Source organism: Prosopis cineraria, unplaced genomic scaffold, assembly GCF_029017545.1.
Source record: "Prosopis cineraria cultivar Desert tree isolate PC_DT_omini unplaced genomic scaffold, ASM2901754v1 PC4, whole genome shotgun sequence".
Classification (NCBI taxonomy): Eukaryota; Viridiplantae; Streptophyta; class Magnoliopsida; order Fabales; family Fabaceae; genus Prosopis; species Prosopis cineraria.
In genome coordinates this window covers 11,743,677-11,766,964 of record NW_026555335.1, presented here as the reverse complement: position 1 = coordinate 11,766,964, position 23,288 = coordinate 11,743,677, and the positions used below count along the sequence as shown (strand labels likewise).

The 23,288-nt window shown below is 34.9% G+C and overlaps 1 protein-coding gene across 2 annotated transcripts; it reads right to left on the bottom strand.

Annotated features, from left to right (window-relative positions):
• Positions 1–1,234: 1,234 nt before the first annotated feature.
• On the bottom strand, positions 1,235–19,192 carry LOC129308772 (uncharacterized). Of its 2 annotated transcripts, XM_054950123.1 has the most exons (16): positions 18,916–19,192; positions 18,641–18,826; positions 18,116–18,295; positions 15,556–15,964; positions 15,061–15,179; positions 14,899–14,976; positions 13,585–13,725; positions 12,879–12,923; positions 12,568–12,734; positions 12,252–12,330; positions 12,091–12,176; positions 4,000–4,129; positions 3,344–3,476; positions 2,948–3,093; positions 2,209–2,404; positions 1,235–2,006 (listed from the first exon to the last, which is right to left on the bottom strand). In XM_054950123.1, the coding sequence occupies exons 1-16, from the start codon at positions 19,033–19,035 to the stop codon at positions 1,801–1,803; spliced, it is 2,421 nt and encodes an 806-aa protein (XP_054806098.1). In that variant the 5' UTR covers positions 19,036–19,192; the 3' UTR covers positions 1,235–1,800. The 2 variants fall into 2 exon arrangements, with proteins under 2 accessions (XP_054806098.1, XP_054806099.1); XM_054950124.1 differs by lacking the exon at positions 1,235–2,006 and having other exon boundaries at positions 2,374–2,486.
• Positions 19,193–23,288: the final 4,096 nt, after the last annotated feature.

The window sequence follows — 23,288 nt, the reverse complement described above, 5'->3', positions numbered from 1 at the left end:
TCCTATATACATAAGGTGCCTTGTAGAAAATATAGTTGGTTCAATTTATAAGGTATGGGGTCAACATATTTAATAATTTTTCCTTTTTATCCTAGAATTTTAATAGTGGTCTCATCATTTGAGTCAAGGTTTTATTATCTCATTCACAAAGAACAAAGATGAATATGAGTATAGTTGCAGTATTTGAATGTTTTTCACAAAACCGTGAAAATTTATATAAAACATCTCGATAAATGATCCCAAGGAGTAGATGGGTTCTTATATACCCCTCGAGCTCACAATATAGGTCCAATTTACCTACCTACATGCAAGCCGAAAAGGTAGCAAGAGATCAAACCAAAGGGTCTCAAACCAACCAATTAAAATTCATCCAATTGATAAGAATTTAATTTATAATTTAAAAAATTATGAATTTAAATTTTGTTATTAATATAAGAATTTCATTAGTGATTGATCTATGAATACTTCTATAAATACTGTTTGAGTTTGGAAGCATGCACTGTTTGATAAACTCTCAAGACCTAACTTATATAAATGCTTGTGTATAACAAATTTCTTTAAAGAAATGAATTGCAAATAGAAATTTTAGTTGCAATCTAAGAATTATATTTACAACTTAAAATATTTTATTTGCATTTGAAATTTTAAAATTTATTTATTTGACCGGATATTTATAAATTATTTTAAAAAAATTATCAAGAATTTAATTCTCATTAATTCAAGACTTACCCAGAAGGACCAGAGGCATTAATTCTGTGTTCAAGTCATTTATTATTCTAGTAAACGTCAATCCAAGGGCCAGGGCCATCGCGCACATAGAAAGAATTTCAAAATTACTAGTAGTTTTTCATTCAATTACTAAACAAAATATGATCTTCATGAAACAGTTTTATCTAAAAAATACCATATTCGATGATATTTTCATTAAAAATTAAAAAATAATGATAAAGGTAGCTCTTTTTTTTAGTGCACGTGATTTTAAAAAGGCACAGCTGGAGTGAAAACTCATAAATAAAGTGGAGCCATATAAAAATCAATTACATTTATTGCATGTTAAAGTGGCCCAATAACAGTCGATTTATTAATTTTAGGATCCTCATTCAGAGATTTTGTTCTAAATATTTTATATTTATACACAAAATAATCAGGAACAAGTGGCATCAATTGATTTGCTGTTGACTTTTTGGACGGTAAACATAACACGTTTAAGGTGTGTTTGTCTAGCTAACCAATATTAAGAAAACCAGCAACCCTGGTTAGAACTAACACAGGAAAGAATTTATGATATTTGAGATTTAAAGACCATTCCATGATATGAAATCAGGAATGAACTGACGCTGCAATGACAGCAATATGAGATGCTCTTCACTAACTGCAAAACTTCTCGAGGTTGAGATTAAACTGTCATTACTCTAAACAGTTCTACTAATAAACTATCTAGCCATTCACTCCTGGTTAAGTATGAAGCTTGCTCTTCTGCTATTTTGTTTATATCTACATCAGCCAACTTCAAGAACTTCTCTGAAAATCATGTGATTCTACAAAATTGTTAATGCCGGACTAAGAAGCAAATGCAGGCCAGCATTCCTCAGCACAAATCTCGGATCTTTTATAAGGGGCTCTTCTTCTCCTGTCATCCCAAACCCAGCACAAATATTGCACACAAAAACTGATTATAGACCACAAGCATCCCATAGTCCCGTCCCTTAAAGCTCTATCGGTGGGAGGTGATGGTATCCCACAAAAATGACACGTATGATATCTTGTTCTTATCATTGAGACCTAGTTCCTCGGATTATTTTATTCTGCAGTTGCCGTCCTTTTCTCCGTAAGGGACTCCAAAAACTCACAACACAATTTGTCGAGCTGCGGAAGTGTGTGTGTTGAATAGGGAAATATGGCGCCCCATGGCTTCTCAGATGGAGCAGAAGAAATCAATGAAATGCTGTTCTTTTTCAAGTTAAACTCTGGTAACTTCCCATACAGAGATGCATATCCATATTGTCCTGAAATGGAGGGGGAAAGCAAAAATAAAAGGCATAAGAATTATACTGATTAAAGACTACATTTTGAACCTATTATACTAGTTCCATTGTCTGATGTTTAACTTACTATAACATAAATCCATGGCAAAGATAATTAACATCTAGAATAGGAGAAAATTACACATGAACTGATTTAAACCAAGTATTGGTGAGGCAATCCCACCTGTTTCTTCAAGTGAAGGGTCATCCCGTCTAGTTATGCTCAACCCACGAATTTCTTTGCCATATGGATCAAAGACGACATATTCATGATCTCCGTTTATATAGGCAAGCAGTGTCTGCAATGGATTTCCATCAAGTGCCTCTAGTTCCAAGGAAGACGGATCTCCTTTGATAAAAGCAATCCTCCCTCCCTTGGCCTGTGTGCAAAGGATCGGAAAATCAAACAAAACAGTTAAACACTGCAAGTCTTTCTCCAGAAAAGACAACAATCCAAACCACCTGCAAGTGCATGACTGTATTTCTATTTAGGTTATGAACAACTAGTATTTACCACAAGTATGGAAAGACGAAAAATTATAATATGGGTAAATTTGATGGGAATGGGTCTCATCAAGATTACTTTGTGCTTCCCCCTGTAAAATGACCATTCATATTAATCCTCCATATGGCAACTTTCAATTTCGTCCCTCAATAATTTTCTCCCAATCATTTTTGTCCCTTGGCAAACATCAAACTGAGGTCTGAGATGCTGGTCAAGGGACTTCAACAGATGGAAGGACAAAAATGATCGGTAAAAAAAAAAAAAATAATAATAATAATAATAATTAATGGACTAAATACAGATGCTGAACAAAATGTTCTATTGATTTGCAAACACTTGAATTCTTGAGAGAGAAAATATTGGTTTTTCCCCTTTTCTTCAGGGGGGAAACATATTGGGGTTTGAAAACAAACAATACCTTTGTTACAGACAAAGAGGTCACAGGAATAGGATCTGTAGCATTGAATAGCAATATTATCCCATCTCCTCCAAATGTTCTTTCATTTGATTCAGGAAGGAGAGCTAGAATGGCAAAAACTGATAAATCATTTGCATACGATACAGCTGCACAAATAACAATTTGTCAGATATATATTTTTCCTTCAAAGAGGCATAGGCTTTGAAACAAGAAAAAAAAAAGGAAAACTGTTGATATACCGAGAACAAAGGCAAGCAAAATACTCAATAGCGTTTAAATAATACACATGATTGCAAGAAGAAAGAATGACTAGAGACTTGTATGACCCTGAAGTTTTGTCATGTTTCTATAGCAGAAATAGTAAACAAATGCCTCCTGGGAAAAATATGCATATACCTTCTACTTGAAGCCAGTATGACCAACATTCAGCTAACTTTGACATACTCAAAACAGCTAGCTGTGGTTTTGAACCATGAGACGCATACAAAAGACAATCTGAATTTCCACCAAAGGTAAGGCTCACAATTGGCTGTAAATAAGGAATGCAAGAATAGGTGAGACTTTAGAGGGATAAGTATTGACAACGATCAATGAAAATCATAAATATACAGCACAAAAGTAACACCATGTAGAAACATATCAAATAGAAGTGCAGGGGGGAGGCACTACAGAATAGATAGTTGCACAAGAGCACAATTAATGGCAATTCTTTCATTATGAAGATGCAATTCCTATACTCTGATTATCTTCTAAATGTTATAGCAGTAATGCTAGGGCAAGATAATCAACCAACAATAATGGAGGGTGGATTAGAATTTAATTCATGAATATTAGGCTTCAAATACTTAAGCAAAATTAAAATATATATATATATATATATATCCAGAAAAGTTTTGCAAACTACTTGAGAATTATACTGCAAGAATCTGCTGGAAGGCTTACCACAGCTTCTTTGTTGATATGAATTAAATGCTCAAAATATATGATTTTTTTGGCCAATAAAACATAACAAAAATTATGAATAAATAAATCTTTAGGACTCAACAAAATACCATTTGAGATTGTCCTACAACTGCCACAAGTACATTTCTATCAGGGTCCCACAATGTAATAACAGTTTCTGCAGCGACTGCCAGAACGGAGCCATCAGCTGAAAATGCAGCTGCTGTCATTGGTTTATCCCTGCAAGCGCAAGTGGAATGCTACAGTGTCAGCATTACAATGAAGTTGTTGGATCATTAATTTGCTGTTAATCATTAACCTAACAAATGGAAGAAATCATCAGGTATATTATTTTGGCTTGTCCTGCCAGAGATTAAATAACTTCCTAATGTATAAAAGATAATCCCATTAATAAGAGATGGCCAGGAGCCACACACCTATACAAACTAAAGCATCAAAGTGGAGGCCTCTAAGTGCAACCAAGAAACAAAATGAAACAGAAGCCTCTCAGATGGGGCTATGGCAAGGTGTATCAAATATCTAAAAAGAGCTCAATCTACAACATAAGCACTAGAGTCTGACAATAAGGTGTGAAAATATACTATATTTAATGTAAATATCTGATAGTTATTATAGGATCAGATATATTAGGAAATCTTTTATTTTATTCCCCCTATCCCTTATTTCTTGGCCATATATCTCGGCTGACATCATGGTCTGTATGTGTATATGTATGCGTCCTCCCACTGTACAGTGTAATTCAGTTTTTTGCTCAGTAATTCTTCATGGTATCAGAGCTCGAAGAAGAACGAGCAACTGAATCATCAGAGACGAACATGGACTCGAGCTTTCAGCCTGAGACTCACCGAAATACAGAGTCGACTGGCTTGGAGAGTTCGTCCGGTGCGAGCTCACGTCAAGTCGCACACCTCGTGACTGGCCAAGAGAGCTCGCTCGTCTCTCTCGTCTCAGAAAAACTCACTGGCGTCAACTACCGAGAATGGGCCCAGACGGTGCGGCTCGCGGTAGAAGGTCGTGGCAAATGGGGGTACGTTTCCGGTGAAACCCAGTGTCCAGAGGCAATGAATGTCAAGGCTCTCAGGCTCTGGAAGACCAAAAACTCAATGGTATGCTCATGGCTGGTTAATTCAATGGCACCGGCTGTGAAGAAGAGTTTTTTATTTCTCCCAACAGCTCGTGAGATATGGGACGCTGTGAAGGAGGCATACTCAGATGGGGAGAATGCTTCTCAAGTGTTTGAGATTAAATCCAAGCTATGGCTCGTAAAGCAAGGTAATCGTGACCCAAGTGAATATTACCTGGAAAAAACTGCTCTATGGCAAGAACTTGATCTGATTACTGCTGAAGAATGGACCAGTTCTGAGGATGCTGCTCGGTTCAGAAAACGGCTGGAGAAAGAACGACTGTATGAGTTGCTAGTCGGACTTAATTCAGACTTGGATGATGTTCGTGGCAGAATTTTGAGTTTGGAACCTTTGCCATCTGTCCGTGAAGCCTTTGCAATGATCCGGAGGGAGTACTCTCGAAGGAAGGTAATGTTGAAAGATGAACCCATTTCTCAAACCGGTACTTTTGAATCATCTGCTCTTACTGCCAAGTCTAATGATCCTAGAAGCACTAAAGGACGTCCCACGTGTGAACATTGTAAGAAAGTGGGCCACACAAAGGATAAATGTTGGGACCTCCACGGTAAGCCACCCGACTAGAAGCCAAGAAAGGGAAAAAGTCGTGGATATGTTGCTGAAAGCTCTATGGGAGATGATAATTCACAGCCCTCAAATGATCAACTAAGTAAGATCATTGAAATGCTGTCAGCTTTGCAAACTAATAAGCAACCTATTGCTACTGTGGTACAAAGAGGTAATTTTTCTAAAGCCTTGGCTACTATTAAACGAGTATGCACTGGAGATTGCTGGATAGTAGACTCAGGCGCGTCGGATCATATGACTGATAATATTAAATTATTTACGACCTATGTACCTTGCCAAAAGAACTTTACAGTCAAGATTGCCGATGCATCGGAGTCGGTCATCTCTGGTATAGGGAGTATACAACTCTCATCTACTTTAACCTTACATCACGTTCTGCATGTGCCTAATTTAAAATGCAGCTTACTCTCAGTAAGTAAATTGGCAAAAAATGAGAAATGTCATGTTGATTTCTTTGCTACTTATTGTCTTTTCCAGGATCTACTGACAGGGATGACGATTGGCAGTGCTAAGGAATTTGATGGTCTTTACTACCTAGATGGAAATAAAGTCAGCAATGTTAGGTCATGCAATAAAGTGTCTCTCCCTAAGACTAGTGAGTTGGAGTTGTGGCACAAACGTCTTGGTCATCCTAATTTCAATTATATGTCAAAAATGTTTTCTTTAATTTGCAATAAAAGAGATTATTCTCAGCTCTATTGTGACTCTTGTGAAAAAGCAAAACATCATCGTGTTTCCTTTCCTAATCAGCCATACGTTGCATCAAAGCCTTTTACAATCATTCACAGTGATCTATGGGGGCCCTCTTGGGTCCCTAATAGAACTCACTCAAAGTGGTTCATCACCTTTATTGATGACCATTCTCGCGTTACTTGGGTGTTCCTTCTAAAAGACAAATCTGATGTTTCTCAGGTATTCATTGATTTCTATCATATGGTAAAAAATCAGTTTCACACGTCTATTCAAACTCTTCACACTGATAATGGCACAGAATACTTCAACAGACATCTCTCCACTTTTTTACTTTCCAATGGAATTGTTCACAAAAGTACCTGTCCTTACAGTCCTCAGCAGAATGGAATTGCTGAAAGGAAAAATAGGCACATTCTTGAAACAACTCGTGCACTTCTCTTTAGGAGCCATGTTCCTAAATATCATTGGGATGATGCTGTCCTAACTGCAACCTTCCTTATTAATCGCCTTCCCAATCGCACCTTGTCATATAAAACTCCCATTGAATTTCTACACCAAACTTACAATCTACCCTACCTGGAAAATACTTTACCCTTACGGGTATATGGATGTACTTCCTATGTTCATCTTCATCACACAAACAAAATTGACCCCAAAGCTGTCCGATGTGTTTTTCTTGGTTATTCTGCCACTAAAAAGGGGTACAAGTGCTTTGATCCCACCACCAAACATATCTTCACCACCTGTGATGTCACCTTTCACGAAACAGAATCCTTTTACTCCCAATCCCCAATCCAGGGGGAGAATTGGAATGAATTGCAGATTGGCATGGGTGAAAACATGAGTGAAATACCTGAAACACCCAATCTTATAGCTGTACCTCATCATTTGTCTCTTGAACCCACTGATCCTGATTTGGACCTAGGAATTGAGAACACCAATACTAGAAGTGATATGCCAAATCCTAGTCCAAAGGAGACGTCCACAATAGGGGGAGACACCAGATTTGCACAGACCTATACACGGAAAAACAAGACAGGTAAACAGACCCATATCTCAAGCACTGACCAAGAGTCAGAACCAAATGTAGGTCCAAAAGAAGATAATGGAGGAAGTCTGGAAGAATTAGGAGATAAGGATGATATTGACCTACCAATAGCTATGAGGAAGAAGCCGAGAGCCTGTACTAGGCATCCGATCGAGAGGTTTGTGTCTTATCAAGCATTGTCTGCTAAATTTTCTGGATTTACTGCCCATTTGAACAGTGTTACAGTACCAAAGAGCATTGAAGAGGCTATGGCCGTACCTGAATGGAGACAAGCTGTAATGGAAGAAATGGAGGCATTGATAAACAACAATACTTGGGATGTGGTAGAATTACCTCCAGGAAAGAAAGCAGTTGGATGTAAGTGGGTCTTCACACCTAAATATAATGCTGATGGGACTCTAAATAAACACAAAGGGAGACTTGTCGCTCAAGGGTTCTCCCAAGTGTATGGTATAGACTACACGAAGACATTTGCACCGGTAGCCAAACTCAATACTGTTAGAATAATTCTATCACTAGCAGCCAACCTTGATTGGCCATTACATCAATTAGATGTCAAAAATGCCTTCCTAAACGGTGAGTTGAAAGAGGAAGTATATATGAAGTTGCCACCAGGGTTCCCAGGAAATAAACCGAATCAAGTATGCAAATTGAAGAAGTCCTTATATGGACTAAAGCAGTCTCCGAGAGCGTGGTTTGAGAAACTCACACGGGTACTAAAAATGGCAAGGTTCAAACAAGGTCAAAGCGATCACACGATGTTCTACAAACACCGAGGCACTAAAATTACTGTTTTGTTGGTTTATATGGATGATATGGTTCTTACAGGCGATGATGCTGAGGAGATTGAAAATCTTAAAAGGGCGATAGCTCAAGAGTTTCAGATAAAAGATCTTGGAGAAATGAAGTATTTTCTGGGCATGGAGGTAGCAAGATCCATGAAGGGAATATCTATTTCTCAGAGAAAATATGTGCTAGATCTCTTAAATGAGACTGGCATGCTTGAGTGTAGACCTAGTGATACACCCATCCGAGTTGACAAGATAAGCAATGAAGAAAATCTTGGCAAGCCTGTTGATATAGGCAGGTATCAGCGTATGGTGGGGAAATTAATCTATTTGTCACATACTAGGCCAGACATCGCCCTTGCAGTTAGCATGGTGAGTCAACACTCACATAACCCCAAGCAGAAACACTTGAATGAGGTCTACAGGATTCTCAGGTATTTGAAAGGTACTCCTGGAAAGGGTTTATGGTTTAAGAAATCTGAGAAGCGCGGTATGGAACTCTACACGGATGCAGATTGGGCAGGTGATCAAGAGGATAGAAAATCTACATCTGGATACTGCACCTTTGTTTGGGGAAACTTAGTTACTTGGAGAAGCAAGAAGCAAAGTATAGTAGCCCGTAGTAGTGCAGAGGTAGAATTTCGAGCTATTGCTTTGGGAATCTGTGAAGGTATATGGATTAAAAGGGTGATTGAGGAACTAAAAAAGGATGTTAACCTACCTATCACTCTGTATTCAAACAGTATGGCAGCAATCAGCATCTCACACAACCCAGTCCAACATGACAGGACCAAGCATGTTGAGATAGATAGACACTTTATCAGAGAGAAGATTGATACTGGCATCATCCAGATGAGACACATACCAACAAGGGAGCAAACAGCTGATGTTCTCACCAAAGGCTTGAGTAAAGATAAGTTTGATTATTTCATCCGCAAGTTAGACATGATTAACATCTATGGTCCAACTTGAGGGGGAGTGTGAAAATATACTATATTTAATGTAAATATCTGATAGTTATTATAGGATCAGATATATTAGGAAATCTTTTATTTTATTCTCCCTATCCCTTATTTCTTGGCCATATATCTCGGCTGACATCATGGTCTGTATGTGTATATGTATGCGTCCTCCCACTGTACAGTGTAATTCAGTTTTTTGCTCAATAATTCTTCATAAGGATTCCAGAGATCTGTTTTAATTCCAACCAATTCACTGAAATCAAATAACAGGCTACATCTTGCATGCATCATAAAGCCCCCTACTCATTATAATTCCAACTTCAATGAATCCTGTTTTCACTCAAACCAATTAAAATGTACCAAGTCAAACGATTAGGCAGCATGGTCTGTGCATTGCAACCGCCCCTTCTAGTTCATAAATACCTACTGCAACACAAGAAGTATAGGCTGTAATGATCTAGCTCATAAAATGTTTTGGCACTTCCCTAATAATTAAAATTTCAGTAGGATAGTTTCTCTCATAGATTCAACATATCTAGAATTGATCCTTGGCTAAAGACCAAACAAAAAATTCTCCTTCCATTAGATTGGATGGAGATTAAGGTACTATGAGATGTCTAAGTCTTATCCGACTAGCATGGGATACTTTGGGATATTTAAGTGGGTTGGTCCTCTCACCTCAAGTCCTCAACAATTAGGTTTTGAGAGTGTTTCTTATCTTACATGCAAAGGGTTTTGACTTACAAGGAAGTCAAGTGAAGCATAGTAATGTAAAGTATACCAGTTGAGACATCAATTCTCCAAGGAGGGCCAATTGATGGAAATTAAGATAGTATGAGATGTCTTGAGAGTTGAGACATCAATTCTCCAAGGAGGACCAATTGATGGAGACTAAGATAGTATGAGATGCCTAAGTCCCATGTTGAGCAATGTGGAATGTTTTACGGCCTCTAACCTCAATTGTTAGCTTTTGTGTGAAGGTTTCATCCCACTAGAGTACTGATCAGAATCCTTTAAAAGACCAAAAAAAAAAAAAAGCAAAAATTGCCTAAAGCTATAAACTACAATAAATAAAAGAAATCCTATCCTACAATAAAATCATGCAGAAATTATGACATTACGATCACCAATCATCTTCAAACAGTTCGTATATGAAATCTATTTTCATTAACAACAATCAATTGGTTACCAATTGATCTATCCACAACATCAACTCATCACAATAAAGAACAAACTAACTGTCTCAAGTACTCTACATCTTACATTCCAAAAAAAATAAAAAAGTAACTTCAAAATTTCTTGAAACTTAGGTTTGAAAATAGACAAAATGCAAATGCAACTAGGACAAAACATTCTTACAAATGATCAAGACCAAAGACCCAAAGAAATAACCAATGAGTCCATGATTTAGATCCAACAGTGCTGCATGCACCCCCACAAGCAAGTGCATGAGCATGACAAGGCAAATAAGCAGCGTTTTTGCATCTAATGTGAGGGTATCCCAACGTTATTTTTGCACTGATTAGAGGTCTTTGAAAATGATTTATGGTGAAAATTCCAAAATGAGTTCTATATTTCAGGTCTGTGAAAAAGGTGTGTAATATAGGCAGAAGCTACATTAGAGATTGGGGCCAAAGCAAGATATGAGCCGTGGATGAAGCTCAAGGTAACTATGGAATAGATAACAAGAAAATTCGAGAATAGAAACATGGTGAGTAATGAGGCTTGCACACACATGGTGGCAATCTCTGTCCTCGTTTATAATAATCTGAACTCTAAAGATAGAAACTACAAGACAGACTCTTAAAGATAATAATAAAGGATAATCAAAACTCCAAAAACAATAATAAACATACAGATTCCGCATAGGAATCAACTTCAAATGCATTAGGTGTTTTCAATGTTAAGAAAACCAAATTGGTCATTAAACCGGCCAAGACATTGATTCATGGTTCCACGGTAGGATTGTAGTTTGAAACATGATTGAACCATTCATAAAGAAATTGAGATAGTTTAAATACTATAAACTTAAAATAAAAAGAAATAATTATCCATAATAACAAAAATGAATGTTTAAATCCCAAAATATATATATATATATATATATAATAGAAAAAAGTAATATCCATCAATACTCCATTGTCTTCATTCAAAATATGGATACTTATTTCATAATCTATAATTTACAACTTTAGAATATATACATACATGCATATTTCTTGCATAGTTGTTCACTTTTTTTTCATATCCCAATGCTTATTAGGTATAGATATATATAAATTATAGTTTAAAAATATGGATTAAAATTTAAATAAAAAATAACAAATAAAAAGAATGTGACTGTTTCTTTGGCGGGTCGATTTCCTGTCAAGACTGGACTGAACCTGAGACTGATTCCCAATTCAACCAGTTCGACCAGTCAATAAAGTTCAGTGCTCAAAATACTGGGTGTTTTACACATCACTTGAGACTGAATCCCAATTCAACCAGTCAAACCGGCCAATCCGTTTTAGTTCTCATAATACTGGGTGTTTTACTTATCCAATTTTGTCAAAAAGTTCGATAGCCATCTTACTTAAATAGTCAACTCATTATTTACTTGAGAAACAATAGAAACAGAGATTTTTACAGAGATAAGAAAATAGAAAAAAAGTGTAAGAACAGAGAACAAAAGCACCTTCCCCAACATAAACAAAATGGCTCTGCAACTCAGCTGTAGCCCTCTGACGATGAACCCAAACAAAAAAAAAAAAACACAGCAAGAAGAAACCAAATGGGCCAACATACCTATTTGTCTATTTGAAGACATAAGGGTTATTATTATTTTTTTTTAATATCCCAGAAAGGCAGAGCAGACAGAGTAATGCTTTTGCCTTGTCTCAAACATCCAAATGCAGATACACAATCAACCAGGCAAGAAAGAATCTCTTTGACTTCCACAAGCAAATTAGGAGTACTAGCAAATAGAGTAAAACCATACTTATATGACCCAACTGCATGGCACATCCAACCAGAGTTTGGGCTCATTTGGCCTTTCCGCTTGATTTCATCCGTGCTAACCCATATCTGAAACATGTAAATCAGATATATAATTATCGTCAAAGCAAATCTTCAGCAACAATAGCAACTTTCCCCAAATACCTTGAAATCCCCTCCATAAGATGAGCTGACAGCCATGTGACGAGTAGGATGGAAAGCAATAGCAGATACTTGAGCATCCCTGTCAACAAACAAACCATCAACTTCACTTTATATCGAGTGACATTATGCACCAAATTTCAGCTTAAAAAAGCAGTACAACTCTTTAAGAGTCATAGGATAGCATACCAACCGCATTAACACATAAACAGTACTGAAATAGTTTTATGTCTTCATTTAGTACTCAGACACGGACAAAACATATATAAACTTAGTTCGGACTTTTCACTTTAGTTTTTACAAAAATCAAGGGGCAAACCTGTGAGGTTCATAAATAAGGGTGGACACAGAAAATCTTTTGTCATCTGAATCCAATTCCCAAAACTTCAAACAAATTAGACCTCCTATATCTTCTTCAGGGAGCTTAACTTCAACAGTTCCCATTATAGAACCATCAAGACAGAGCTCCACCAAGGTCACTACCACCTGTAACCATAACACAATAATAGTAAGACAACCATTCAATTTCTGATAAAGTATATATTAACTTACAACAACATTGAGTATAATTATAAAAAGTCATTATATTATGCTAGAACAAATTGCAGCTTTAGAACCAACTTCACATACCGTGACTTCATCACCTGGCTGATGGTTTCTTTCACAGACTTGAACCTGCAAAATCAGGAAATATTAACACCCTACAGAATATATTCCTATACGGGTTTTTTCTATGCTAATGATGGCATGTTGTTGCACCTTAAAAGTAATTCTAAATTAATTCAGAAATTAAAACCCAGACCCAAAGCAATATAAAATTTGCTCACAGCATACTAAAATGTATCTGAAAATTGTCAAGGAATGATTTTGATATAACGTACAGATAGTAAATGCAAAAATGTCTGATTTAAAAAATTGCAGGGTAAAAATGACCGAGAAGAAAGAAGCTAAAACCAAAGATTCTTGACAGGGACACAACCAGGGGAGAAATGTGGTAGGGTCAACCAAAATGCTTTACTAATATTCTTCTCCTTTTCAAGACAAGGTTTAAAAAGAATCAGTGAGGAGGAGGAGGAAAAAGCAGAGATACTCAGCACAACCAAAGCAACTGATACTCCTTCCAAGTACATAGTACATACAGGTAGAGGCAAGAAGCCATCTGCTACAAAAATCCTCAACAAAACAATTTCAACAATTTTTAACAAACTCATTTACCGGCCTTGGTTTGTCAACATTAAATAATTTAATCTAAATCAAGCGATAACAACACTAAGCAAAAAAAATATAAAAACCCCATTTCAAGAAGTTCAATCTGGAAAACTTGAAACACTATTACCTCATAAAGTCCACGATCAGCAAACAAGCTGTAGAATTGGATGGTGTAGTTATCTGTTTGTACAGCAACTAACCCAGAATTGCAGTCAAAGGCAGGCCTGCCAGTAAGACCTCCACATATGTCTTTAGAAGATAAAGGGGGCTGAAAAGTAAGCATAGAGGTTGAATCAAGTTATCAATTTCAACAAATGTGAACATAAATATATAATTTTTAATGGAAACAAATTGGCAACATGTAAATAGGCACAAAATGTTTTCTTTTTCTTCTCATCTTCTATAGGGTTATTCTGAAGTTGAAATGACACTGTTTCAGTCAATGCGACTATAATTACCTATTGGACTATAAGTGATATGGGCTTTTGTGTACATGTGATATGAGCTTGGGCCCAAGTCTAGTGTTAATGCTAGTCATTATATACAAATATATGCGTATTGTGAGCAAGTTTAAGTTAAGATGATCAAAATTATAGCTTCAGTTCTCACTCTAACTACTAGCACTACCAACTTCCTTTTGATGCAGTAGTGATTTCAAAAATCAACCAATACAATTCAAATATGGATTTTGAAAGGTACAGGATCTTCCTGTATGCAAATCCAAATTAACTGAGGAAAATTTGCACATGGGTTGGTGGTAGAATTGGAAGAGGAAAATATAGTATCTTTAAGGAAGATTTAAGCAACCAACGTATAAAAATAATAAATTTCTCAAAATGAACTCAATTCAATTAAGCATAACATATTCCTATGCTTAAATCCCCAACAACGTCATTAATAAAATAACTAAGATCAACTTTTGCGTCATGCATTATCAATTCAAAATAAATTGTTTGCCTACTAATGAACATGTGGTCTGTAGCTCTTCATAGTCACAGGTCCATAATAATTTTCCAAAATTCTTACTTTCTCTAGACCGCAATATAAGGTATCTTTTAAAAACCTTACTTGATCCAAAATATAAGTTATTTGATAACTTTTATATATATTTTTTCAACTATATCCCTACTTCATTTATTACACTTTCTGAAAAAAATCATATATTGAAATTTTAATTACTATTATCAAGGTTCTTATATAAGATATTTAATAAAGGTATAAATGAAAAAATGTGGACATTTTTATGAATTTAAGGTTTCAACTAACATTATTCATAAGCTGTGAATTAGTTAATTATGACATATATTGTGGTCCAGGAAAAGTAACTTCTCAAAAAAGTATATAACATTGTCTGATAATCAGCATTGGCAGCATTTCAATCCATTAGAACATAGTCAAGAAACAAATAGTCAAATACTAGAGAACAATCATAGGAGCTAACCTTAATCCCTGAAATTGACCTCAATATTTCCATGGAAGGCATCTTCAGGATATGAATCTGATTATCTGCACATGATATCTGAAGACCCTCAATTAGCAAGCAAGTATGATCAGCTACTTAACATCCAATTATATGTTCTACTGTAAACAAGTTTTTCCTTACAGAGGAAAGTGAAGGATCTGGAGAATCTATGAAATACAGAAGTGGAGATCCAATTCTTGGTAAGAATTTCTTCTTTCCTGTGTCCAACTGCCACACCACAAGGACTCCTTCCTTCCCACCTTATAGAAATCAAAGCAGTAAAAACATAAAATTATACTTTTTGATGAACATCTAGCTAAACAAAAGAATTTGCATTACTTCTGTATAGAAAAATTTATTCAGTACTTGAATAACTATGAAAAAACTTTGAAACTCAGAGACATTTACAAAGTCAAATGTAGTGCCTAATGGCTGCAGCTGTTTTGATGTAAACCATCAAACAACATAGGACATGCCATCGGAGAAGTAGCTTGCATTAGATTCAATGATTTTGGGAACCTAAATCTGGCAAATAATACAACAAGCTACTTGATTCAATATTAAAAAAAATCCATAAAACTTTTCCATACATAGGAAGTACCCTTTACCATCATGACACAAAATCGAGATACATACCTGAATACAAATAAGCTCCATCTGAAGAAAAAGAGAGGAACATCACTCCTGAAGGGTGCCAATGCCAAGTAGAACATGATTCAGCATCATCATTGTCCCTGACCCCAGGTTTTTCTTCCTCATCATCCACTGATCTTCTATTCATTATTCCACTACTAACCAAAAATTTATGCACACCAAATCCTCTCCAAATTAAAATTCTTCCAGATTCATCACCTGCAGCTACAATTCTCTCTATTGGGTGGAATGCAAGACATGTCAAGGTCTTTGTATGATGCAGAGTAATATTCTTTGATGCGACAGAATTGGAGTCCACTGTAGGAACTTTCCATATATGAAGCCTGCGCTTGTTTTTAATGCCCAAAAATGTTCCTGAAGGACTAGTGATTAACAATTCTGGCCTTTTAGTCTGTTAAAAAAGTGACCAAACAGTCATGCACCTAAATAATAACAATGGATAATTAAAAAAATTACATCTTCGCATGAGACATCAGCAATTCTAATCACAAAAAAGTTGGCTCACCACTCACTAAAAAATGAAAAACCTCTTGTGCAAGCAGATCACCAACATAGGTAATTGATTTTGAGTTTCGACACCCAAGCAGTAATCCAATAGAACCCATGAAAAGGTGTGTTATTTTGACCAAATTTGGTGTGATTGACATTATTATTCTCATAAAGTTTAAGATTAAAAAAGGATTAAATGATTTGAATGAATTCCAGTACAACAAAATATTATTTTAGCTAATAGAGCTCTAAATATCACTATCACAATCATCATTAAACAATAAAGCTTGTAAAACAAGCAAAAAAATCAGTATAATGCTCCAGGAAAACTTATCTTTCCTTCCCATCCACCTCTTTCTATCACACAGATTTTTTTTTTTTTTTAAGCATATCACCTCTTTCTCTTCATGCACAGCAAGAAAACCTATTAAGTATCTGACATCATTATCTCTGTTTATCACTCCCACTAATCCAGTTAAATCCAAAACATGTTAAGCAGCTAGTAACTTATGAGGTGGAAAAAAATCCTTTGATTCCATGAAGCTAAAACAAAATCAAACGCTGGTAGAACTGTGTTTAACAAAATATATGGTAAAAAAAAGACACCAAGAAAATACATTTATTATATTGTAACAATGATATCGGATTTTAGCTTAGCACCACTCTCAACTAAGAATCATCCATGAGTTAAAGCAAGAAGTCTTTCGACTAAAAACTAGGAACTTAATCACATCAACTTTTTCTAACATTAAAGGTGACTAAACTGATAGTATCATAACAGCAACAAATGATGTTGGATGCGCACTGCTAATATGTGAATCCCACCGCCTTAAATGTGGGAAAACAGATAGAGCCCACACAATCTCTATCAGAACAAAAACATCAAATGTGCTATATAATGCTGAAATAACACAAGGGTTGCCAAAACAGTGATGCACTGATATTGAGACAGAAAATAGTCTTTGCAGAGTTTATAGCATCCAACTCACCCACTGTCACACATTAGAAACAGCAAAGTTCAGCTCAACACAATTGGATGTCAAAAGCCCTCAACCCCCCTCCAAAAAAAAAAAAAAGCCCCACACCAACATATCACCACTCATTATCACCAGCTTCAAAAAACCTAAAGCAACACAAACACAGAACATGTATGCTCAGCAACAACAGAATGATAACAAATAACTCATGGATGCCAACTTTCAAAAGGTGTGCTCTCTCCCACCAAAACAAGATCCAAATTCTCCTTCCCTTTCCTTCTCAGTTCTTCTCTTTACATACCCCTGTCAATAAATCTTTAGCTGCTCCCTCCTACCTTATCACAATTATTCCCTTATTTTCCTCCTCCAATTTTATGTTCCTTTGTGTTTACTTTCTGTTCCTTTGTCGGACCATCAGTTCCACCTTTTCTGCTCTCCATCAGTCCCTCATGTCTAATGTTACACGGTTTGGTAACAGCAGTGGTTGGGAAACAAACAAGTTTCTTTGTTTTACTTCACACAATTCAATCTTTTCATCAAATATTTGTCAATGATAGTTCTGAAGAAAGTAGCTATGCCATCAAACTTAGAGTGCACTAAGAAAGTACAAGAACATAAACAACAAGCATCAGTAAGACTTTGGGCACTAAGATTTTAAACAATACTCAACAATTTCAATGCATTTAACCACAGTATCAACCATTTCCCACTAAATATAATTCTTTAATATATGGACAAGACTATATAGCCGTCCCATGTATGATGCAACCATTTAAATAAACTTTGCATAATTTAGCAATCATCTTTCTATTTTTTATTTTTTTATGGAAAGGGACAATTACACACACACCCAGCTCATTACAGCCCTTCCTCGTAGGCTAGGAAACACCACACACCCGCAAAGGGGTATGCCCACCTAGGGGTAGAACTTGCAACCTCCCTCTTTTGAGGGGGTGCATGGCGTCATTGAGGTACTAGGCCACTGGCATTCAACATCTGGCTATGATATTTCTAACACCCTTTAGAAGTGTAAGGATGTCTATAAAACAGGAAGCAGGTTTACTTTCAGAATTTACCTCTTTCAAAGTTAGTTTGCTCATCTGGGACTTTGTCAAATTACACTTCCTGATCCGTCCACACGGAGCTTTGGACCGGTTGTCTGCTGCCTTTTTATCTTCAACGGACACATAAGCAAAAGTATCAAGTGCCTTTGCATTGTTCTCTTCTGGCTGACTTAATAAATATGAAGGTATCACCTAAAAGGTTTACAATTTATTCAAAAATAGAGTCAGCACCATTCAATTTTCATAAACATGCATGAGAAAGTGAGCATAATAAGGTGATATAATCATTTGGTTTCCAAAATATACAGCCAGAAAGGGTTGTATTCCTTATTAACTTACAAGGCACAACAAATATTTTCCTAGCTGTTTACCATCCAAAAATACATTTACTAGCTCCTCTTTATTCTTTTTTGTATCAAACAGATGAATTAGTTTCAATAGCGCTATTTTCTATGATTTCCATTGCATAGCCTGGCCAAAAATTAGTCACAGCGAAAGTTTTAGCTCGTTAACTTAATGAAAGCAGAGTAATGTTACCATGGAGTAAACTGGTAGCTGAATATCAACTGTCTGCAGTAATTCTGGTGTTGAAAAGTCCCATTTCCGAATGGTACCGTCAAGTGAAGCAGTCCAGCAGTAGCATAAAATCTTTTTATCATGGCCCAAAGCTGGCTCCACTATCACCGACGTAACAAGAGCCGTATGTCCTTCCAATGCCGATACCTAGGCATTAAACAAAGAAAAATTCAAAAACTGAACAGCTTTCTTTGGAGCTTGGAGTAAGCACAAGTGATGATGGAGGTGCATGGGACCTGTAAACCCGTGGAGGTGCTGAAGACTGAGACGGTGTTGCCTGTACAAACCAGAAGCCTCTTGGCATCATTGGAGAAGGCAGGAGGTGCAGACACATAGCTTTTACCTCCTCTAATCATATTCGATTAGTAAGGAAGAGAATCAGTGCAAATAAGCAACCAAAATCTGCGACGCTGAAGTTTGAGGAATATAGAAAAAGAGAGAAACGAAACGGAAGGGAGGGAAGCAAGAGGAGCGAGTTTGTAGGAGGCAGGCGGCACGGCAAAACTTCGAAAGAGTCGGACATAGCGTTATGAGAACAAAGATGGTATACAAGATGACTTCCCGGGACTAAACCGTGACCCGAAATTTTGGGCCCTGTTAGCGATCGGCCCAGTTTGCATTTTTTAGCATGTTGTTATTTTTTTAAAGTATTCAATTATATATATATTTGGCAAAATATATTCAATTATATATATTTATATATAGACCATATGTTTAATCTTCAATTATTTCAATTAATAATTTAATGAAAAAAATTATATAATTACTTGACATTTAGTATTAATAATTATATTCAAGCAATGTTAGATTCATTTAAGGATGGCTCTTTTAAAAAGTTTTTTACATACACACAAATTTAAATAATCATTAACCTAAGATATAAAACAAGTACAAAAAGCAATAAGAAACCAAAACAAAAATCTAAAAAACAAAGTTCTAGAACTCCTAGAATCAAAATATCTAGGTCTCTAGCATTTTCCTATGAAGGCTGCACAAACAAACCAATTGACGGTTGCAATAGAAAGTTATGGGATCCATTTGAAGCAACAAGAGTTTATCAATCCTCTAGGAATGAAGAAAATATTCAAAAGATTTAGTTTTCTTAAATTCAAGTTATCATTTTCTTAAACTTGTCATTTTCTTTCTAGACACAAATCATTGGATATATAACATATATTCTTATATCAATAAGTTTAAGTGGTTTACCGGTTTTTTATATATATATATATATATATATATATATAGGCGTTACGGTGACTAGCCACCCTATAACAGTGCCTATCTAAAATTCTGGAGGTGGATGGTTTTTTTTTAAAAATGTAGGATAAGAGTATTTTAATAATAATAATACATAAAATATATTTAAAATAAAATATTTAAAACTTGGAGGTAATTTATATATTTTATGGGATTTTATAAAAATTAAAAGACTTTGTGATGATGTTCCCTATTTTAGTTCTTCTGAGTCTCAGTGCTCTTCTAGGAGCTATTATAAGTATAAGCAATATGTATAAAACTTGAGGAGATACGGTTGGAGAAATGGAATTAAATAGTTAGTGTTATTTAAGGTATTTTTTATTCACACTGAATGATTTATTAATGAAAAATATATTTATTTAATAATCATTGTTATATAAGATACTTGTTATTCAATGCTAGTTGACTTGTTAATAAAAAATGCACTCATTTAATATTATTGTTGCCTAAAGGACTTGTTAAAGAAATAAAAGCAATAAGTGAAGCTCAGCGAAGTCTATGAAGAAATATAAGGGGAAGTACAAAGCCTAATAGAAGGCATAATGTATATTTGACTTTTTTGTAATGTAACTTCATATATCAACCAATATATTATATATTTATAAAATTAATAAAAATTCTAACTTTTCAAAGTCATCATGGACAATATAGAGTAAAGGTAAGATAAAAAGAACAATATGCTTAACACAAATAAAAAGAACAATATATTGCTAATGGTTAAAAAAAAACATGAACTATATATTGCTGATACATGATTCCACTTCTTTTTTTCTATTTTGAAGTATATAGCCTCTCCAATATTATACTTTTTCTAATTCTATTTATTGATCCTTAATACAGGACTTTTATAAATTTTAATGAAACGTCTATATTTCATTTTTAAAATACCGTTGTTTCCTTTGCTCTTAAATTAATTAATTCCTTTTCTATTATCACTTTCTTTTCTTAATGAACTACGCCAATCAAAGAGTACTTCTGAAAAGTTGTAAAAAAAAAATTAACCTTTAATTAATTTTGAAAAGTTGTAAAAAAACCTTTAATTATTTTCTTAATCTAAAAGAAAAGCTCATTCCCTAATAATTTATGAAATATATTGGAAGGAGTATATTGAAATTGATGTAGGTCTATGTTCTTTGCAAGGGATGGGCAAAACAGACAAATCCATGTCAGAACAATCATACATGCCTCCTTCAATGATAAACCCTGCATTATTAGTTTGTGAGAATTATACACAAGTCCCATTTAAGATAATTAATCACTTTCAAATTTATTGATAACTGAGTTTAGAAAAATGATAATTCAATGTGACTTAAGTGAAACTTTAAAGTAATTTTCCCTGTTAGTTTTGGTTGGCTTAATCTTCTGCATTTCTCAATTTGTGCTGCAAAAGAAAAAAAAAATGACAGGTAGATGTCTGTTAAATTCAATAATATAAGAACAAAACTTAAGGCCATTATCTCTATCAAGTTAAAATTTTGTATCAAGAAAAATCTTATAATTAAAAAAAATAGACATTAACTTCACAAAAATAGTAATAACAACTTTATTTTATCAGGAAATAAAAATCCATCTTTAATTAGTATTACACTTTTAAGATCTCTATGTCATTTTTATCGTCTTGCCTCAAGCTAAGGTTATTTGCTTACAGCGCAAGACAATGGGCTTGTTAAAAGTTATTTTTTTCTTATTATTCTAAAATTTAGTATTTTGTATATCATATTCTGAAAACAAAAAATAATAAAAATAAGTATTTTTTGTTTTTTTTAGTTCTTCAAAACAATAATCCCAAAACAAATAAAAGATATTTTTATTTTTCTATCATTCAAAACAATCTTTGATTTTTTTTATTCTTCAAAACATTTTTTAAAAATATATTATCAGACATATTTCTTTTTTTTTTGTTTTTAGAGTGCTAAAAATTGTTCACAAAATAAGTTGCCAAAGAAGCCCAATATTTCTTATATGGAAATCATGGTTTTATTCTCAAGCCTCAACCACATAAAAACTCCAATGGATAGTTCAATGATAAATAATGATGAGGATAAATAAAGATGAGGAGAAGGAGAAGTAGAGATTAATATAATGTAAAAAATATAAGAAAAATTATGTATAAGTTTCATAGAAAAAACTTAATCACCAATTAGTCCCTCGAATTTGTTTTATTACCAATAAGTTTCAAGGGACCTGGGTGCACTTTAAAGATTGTGTGAAAAGACAAAGTTGCTCCCTTACTTGAATGTGTTCTTCTGGCTTCTATTGAATCCCAATTTCCAAAATCCCCAACACTTCTACTGCGTCTTCCTCAACCTTCACCACACCTCATGGTTTACTCGATCTCCATTGTCGACCTTCTCGTGTGGGGTCATAGCTTAAGTATTGTGCAGTGCTCCTCCACCTATATTTAACAATTTTTTTTTTGCTTCAAGTGCAAAACTCTTCTCTTTTCGTGCCTCAATTTCAGGTTCACCATCTCTCCCCTCCTCATCCTTCAATTTCTACTATCAACTAAAGCTCGAGTTGAATGGTTTGTCATAATGCTTGATCAGTGATTGCTTGTTCATTGAGTGTGAAAACAATGGGGCCTGCAGATTTTAGATGCGCAAAAATTGATGACTTTTATGTGCATCCATTGATTAAATGTGGATTTCTTATTTCTAGACCAACTCTCTAGTTATTGAATACTTTGTTGCGTCGTTTTCAATAGCATTCTATCCATGAAACTGAGAAGCCTTATAGGTCCCATATAAGTAGCTTTTTGTAAAAAAACATATATTGTACTAATGTTAAGTTAGTACATACTGGTTAGGATAATTTACTTGCATATTTCTGCATTGCTACATTCTCACTTGCCTTCTATTAGCAATTTTGCTCTATAATTTTTTATACACATGATCTCCCTATTTTTTCCTTTTAAAAATTTCATATCATCACTTAATTTGCATGTTATGTTTTGATTTACTTGCTTGTTTACTTACAAGATGGGGTCGCAACAAGATGCATTATCTGATGAGGTAGAAGGAATTTGCAAATTTAAAGAACTTGATGGTTTGGGTATCATGAGGGATGGACTTTGCGGATCAAATAAGGAAAACTAATTGAAGTAAAAGACATAACAAAATTGTTCTTGACATGATGCCAGTCTTCTAAAAATACGAAGTTTATTAGTGGGAAGCGAAATATAGCACTGGTGTTTGAAAACTTCTTGTGATGCTGCAATTAAGAAGGACTCTACACTTTATTCTAGAGCAAGACTAGATAAGGAATCAACTGCACTTCCCTAGTTAGCTAGTTTGTGCTAGATTTTTTTTTTTTTGAGGATTTTATTATCTTGTGGCTCATATTTCTATCGTTG

Coding starts and splice junctions, on each gene's coding strand:
- LOC129308772 (XM_054950123.1), bottom strand. CDS start 19,035: ATGATTAGAGGAGGTAAAAGCTATGTGTCTGCACCTCCTGCCTTCTCC. Junction 12,177..12,251: donor CTTATGGAGGGGATTTCAAG/GTATTTGGGGAA, acceptor TACATGTTTCAG/ATATGGGTTAGCACGGATGA. Junction 2,007..2,208: donor CCCTTCACTTGAAGAAACAG/GTGGGATTGCCT, acceptor CCTCCATTTCAG/GACAATATGGATATGCATCT.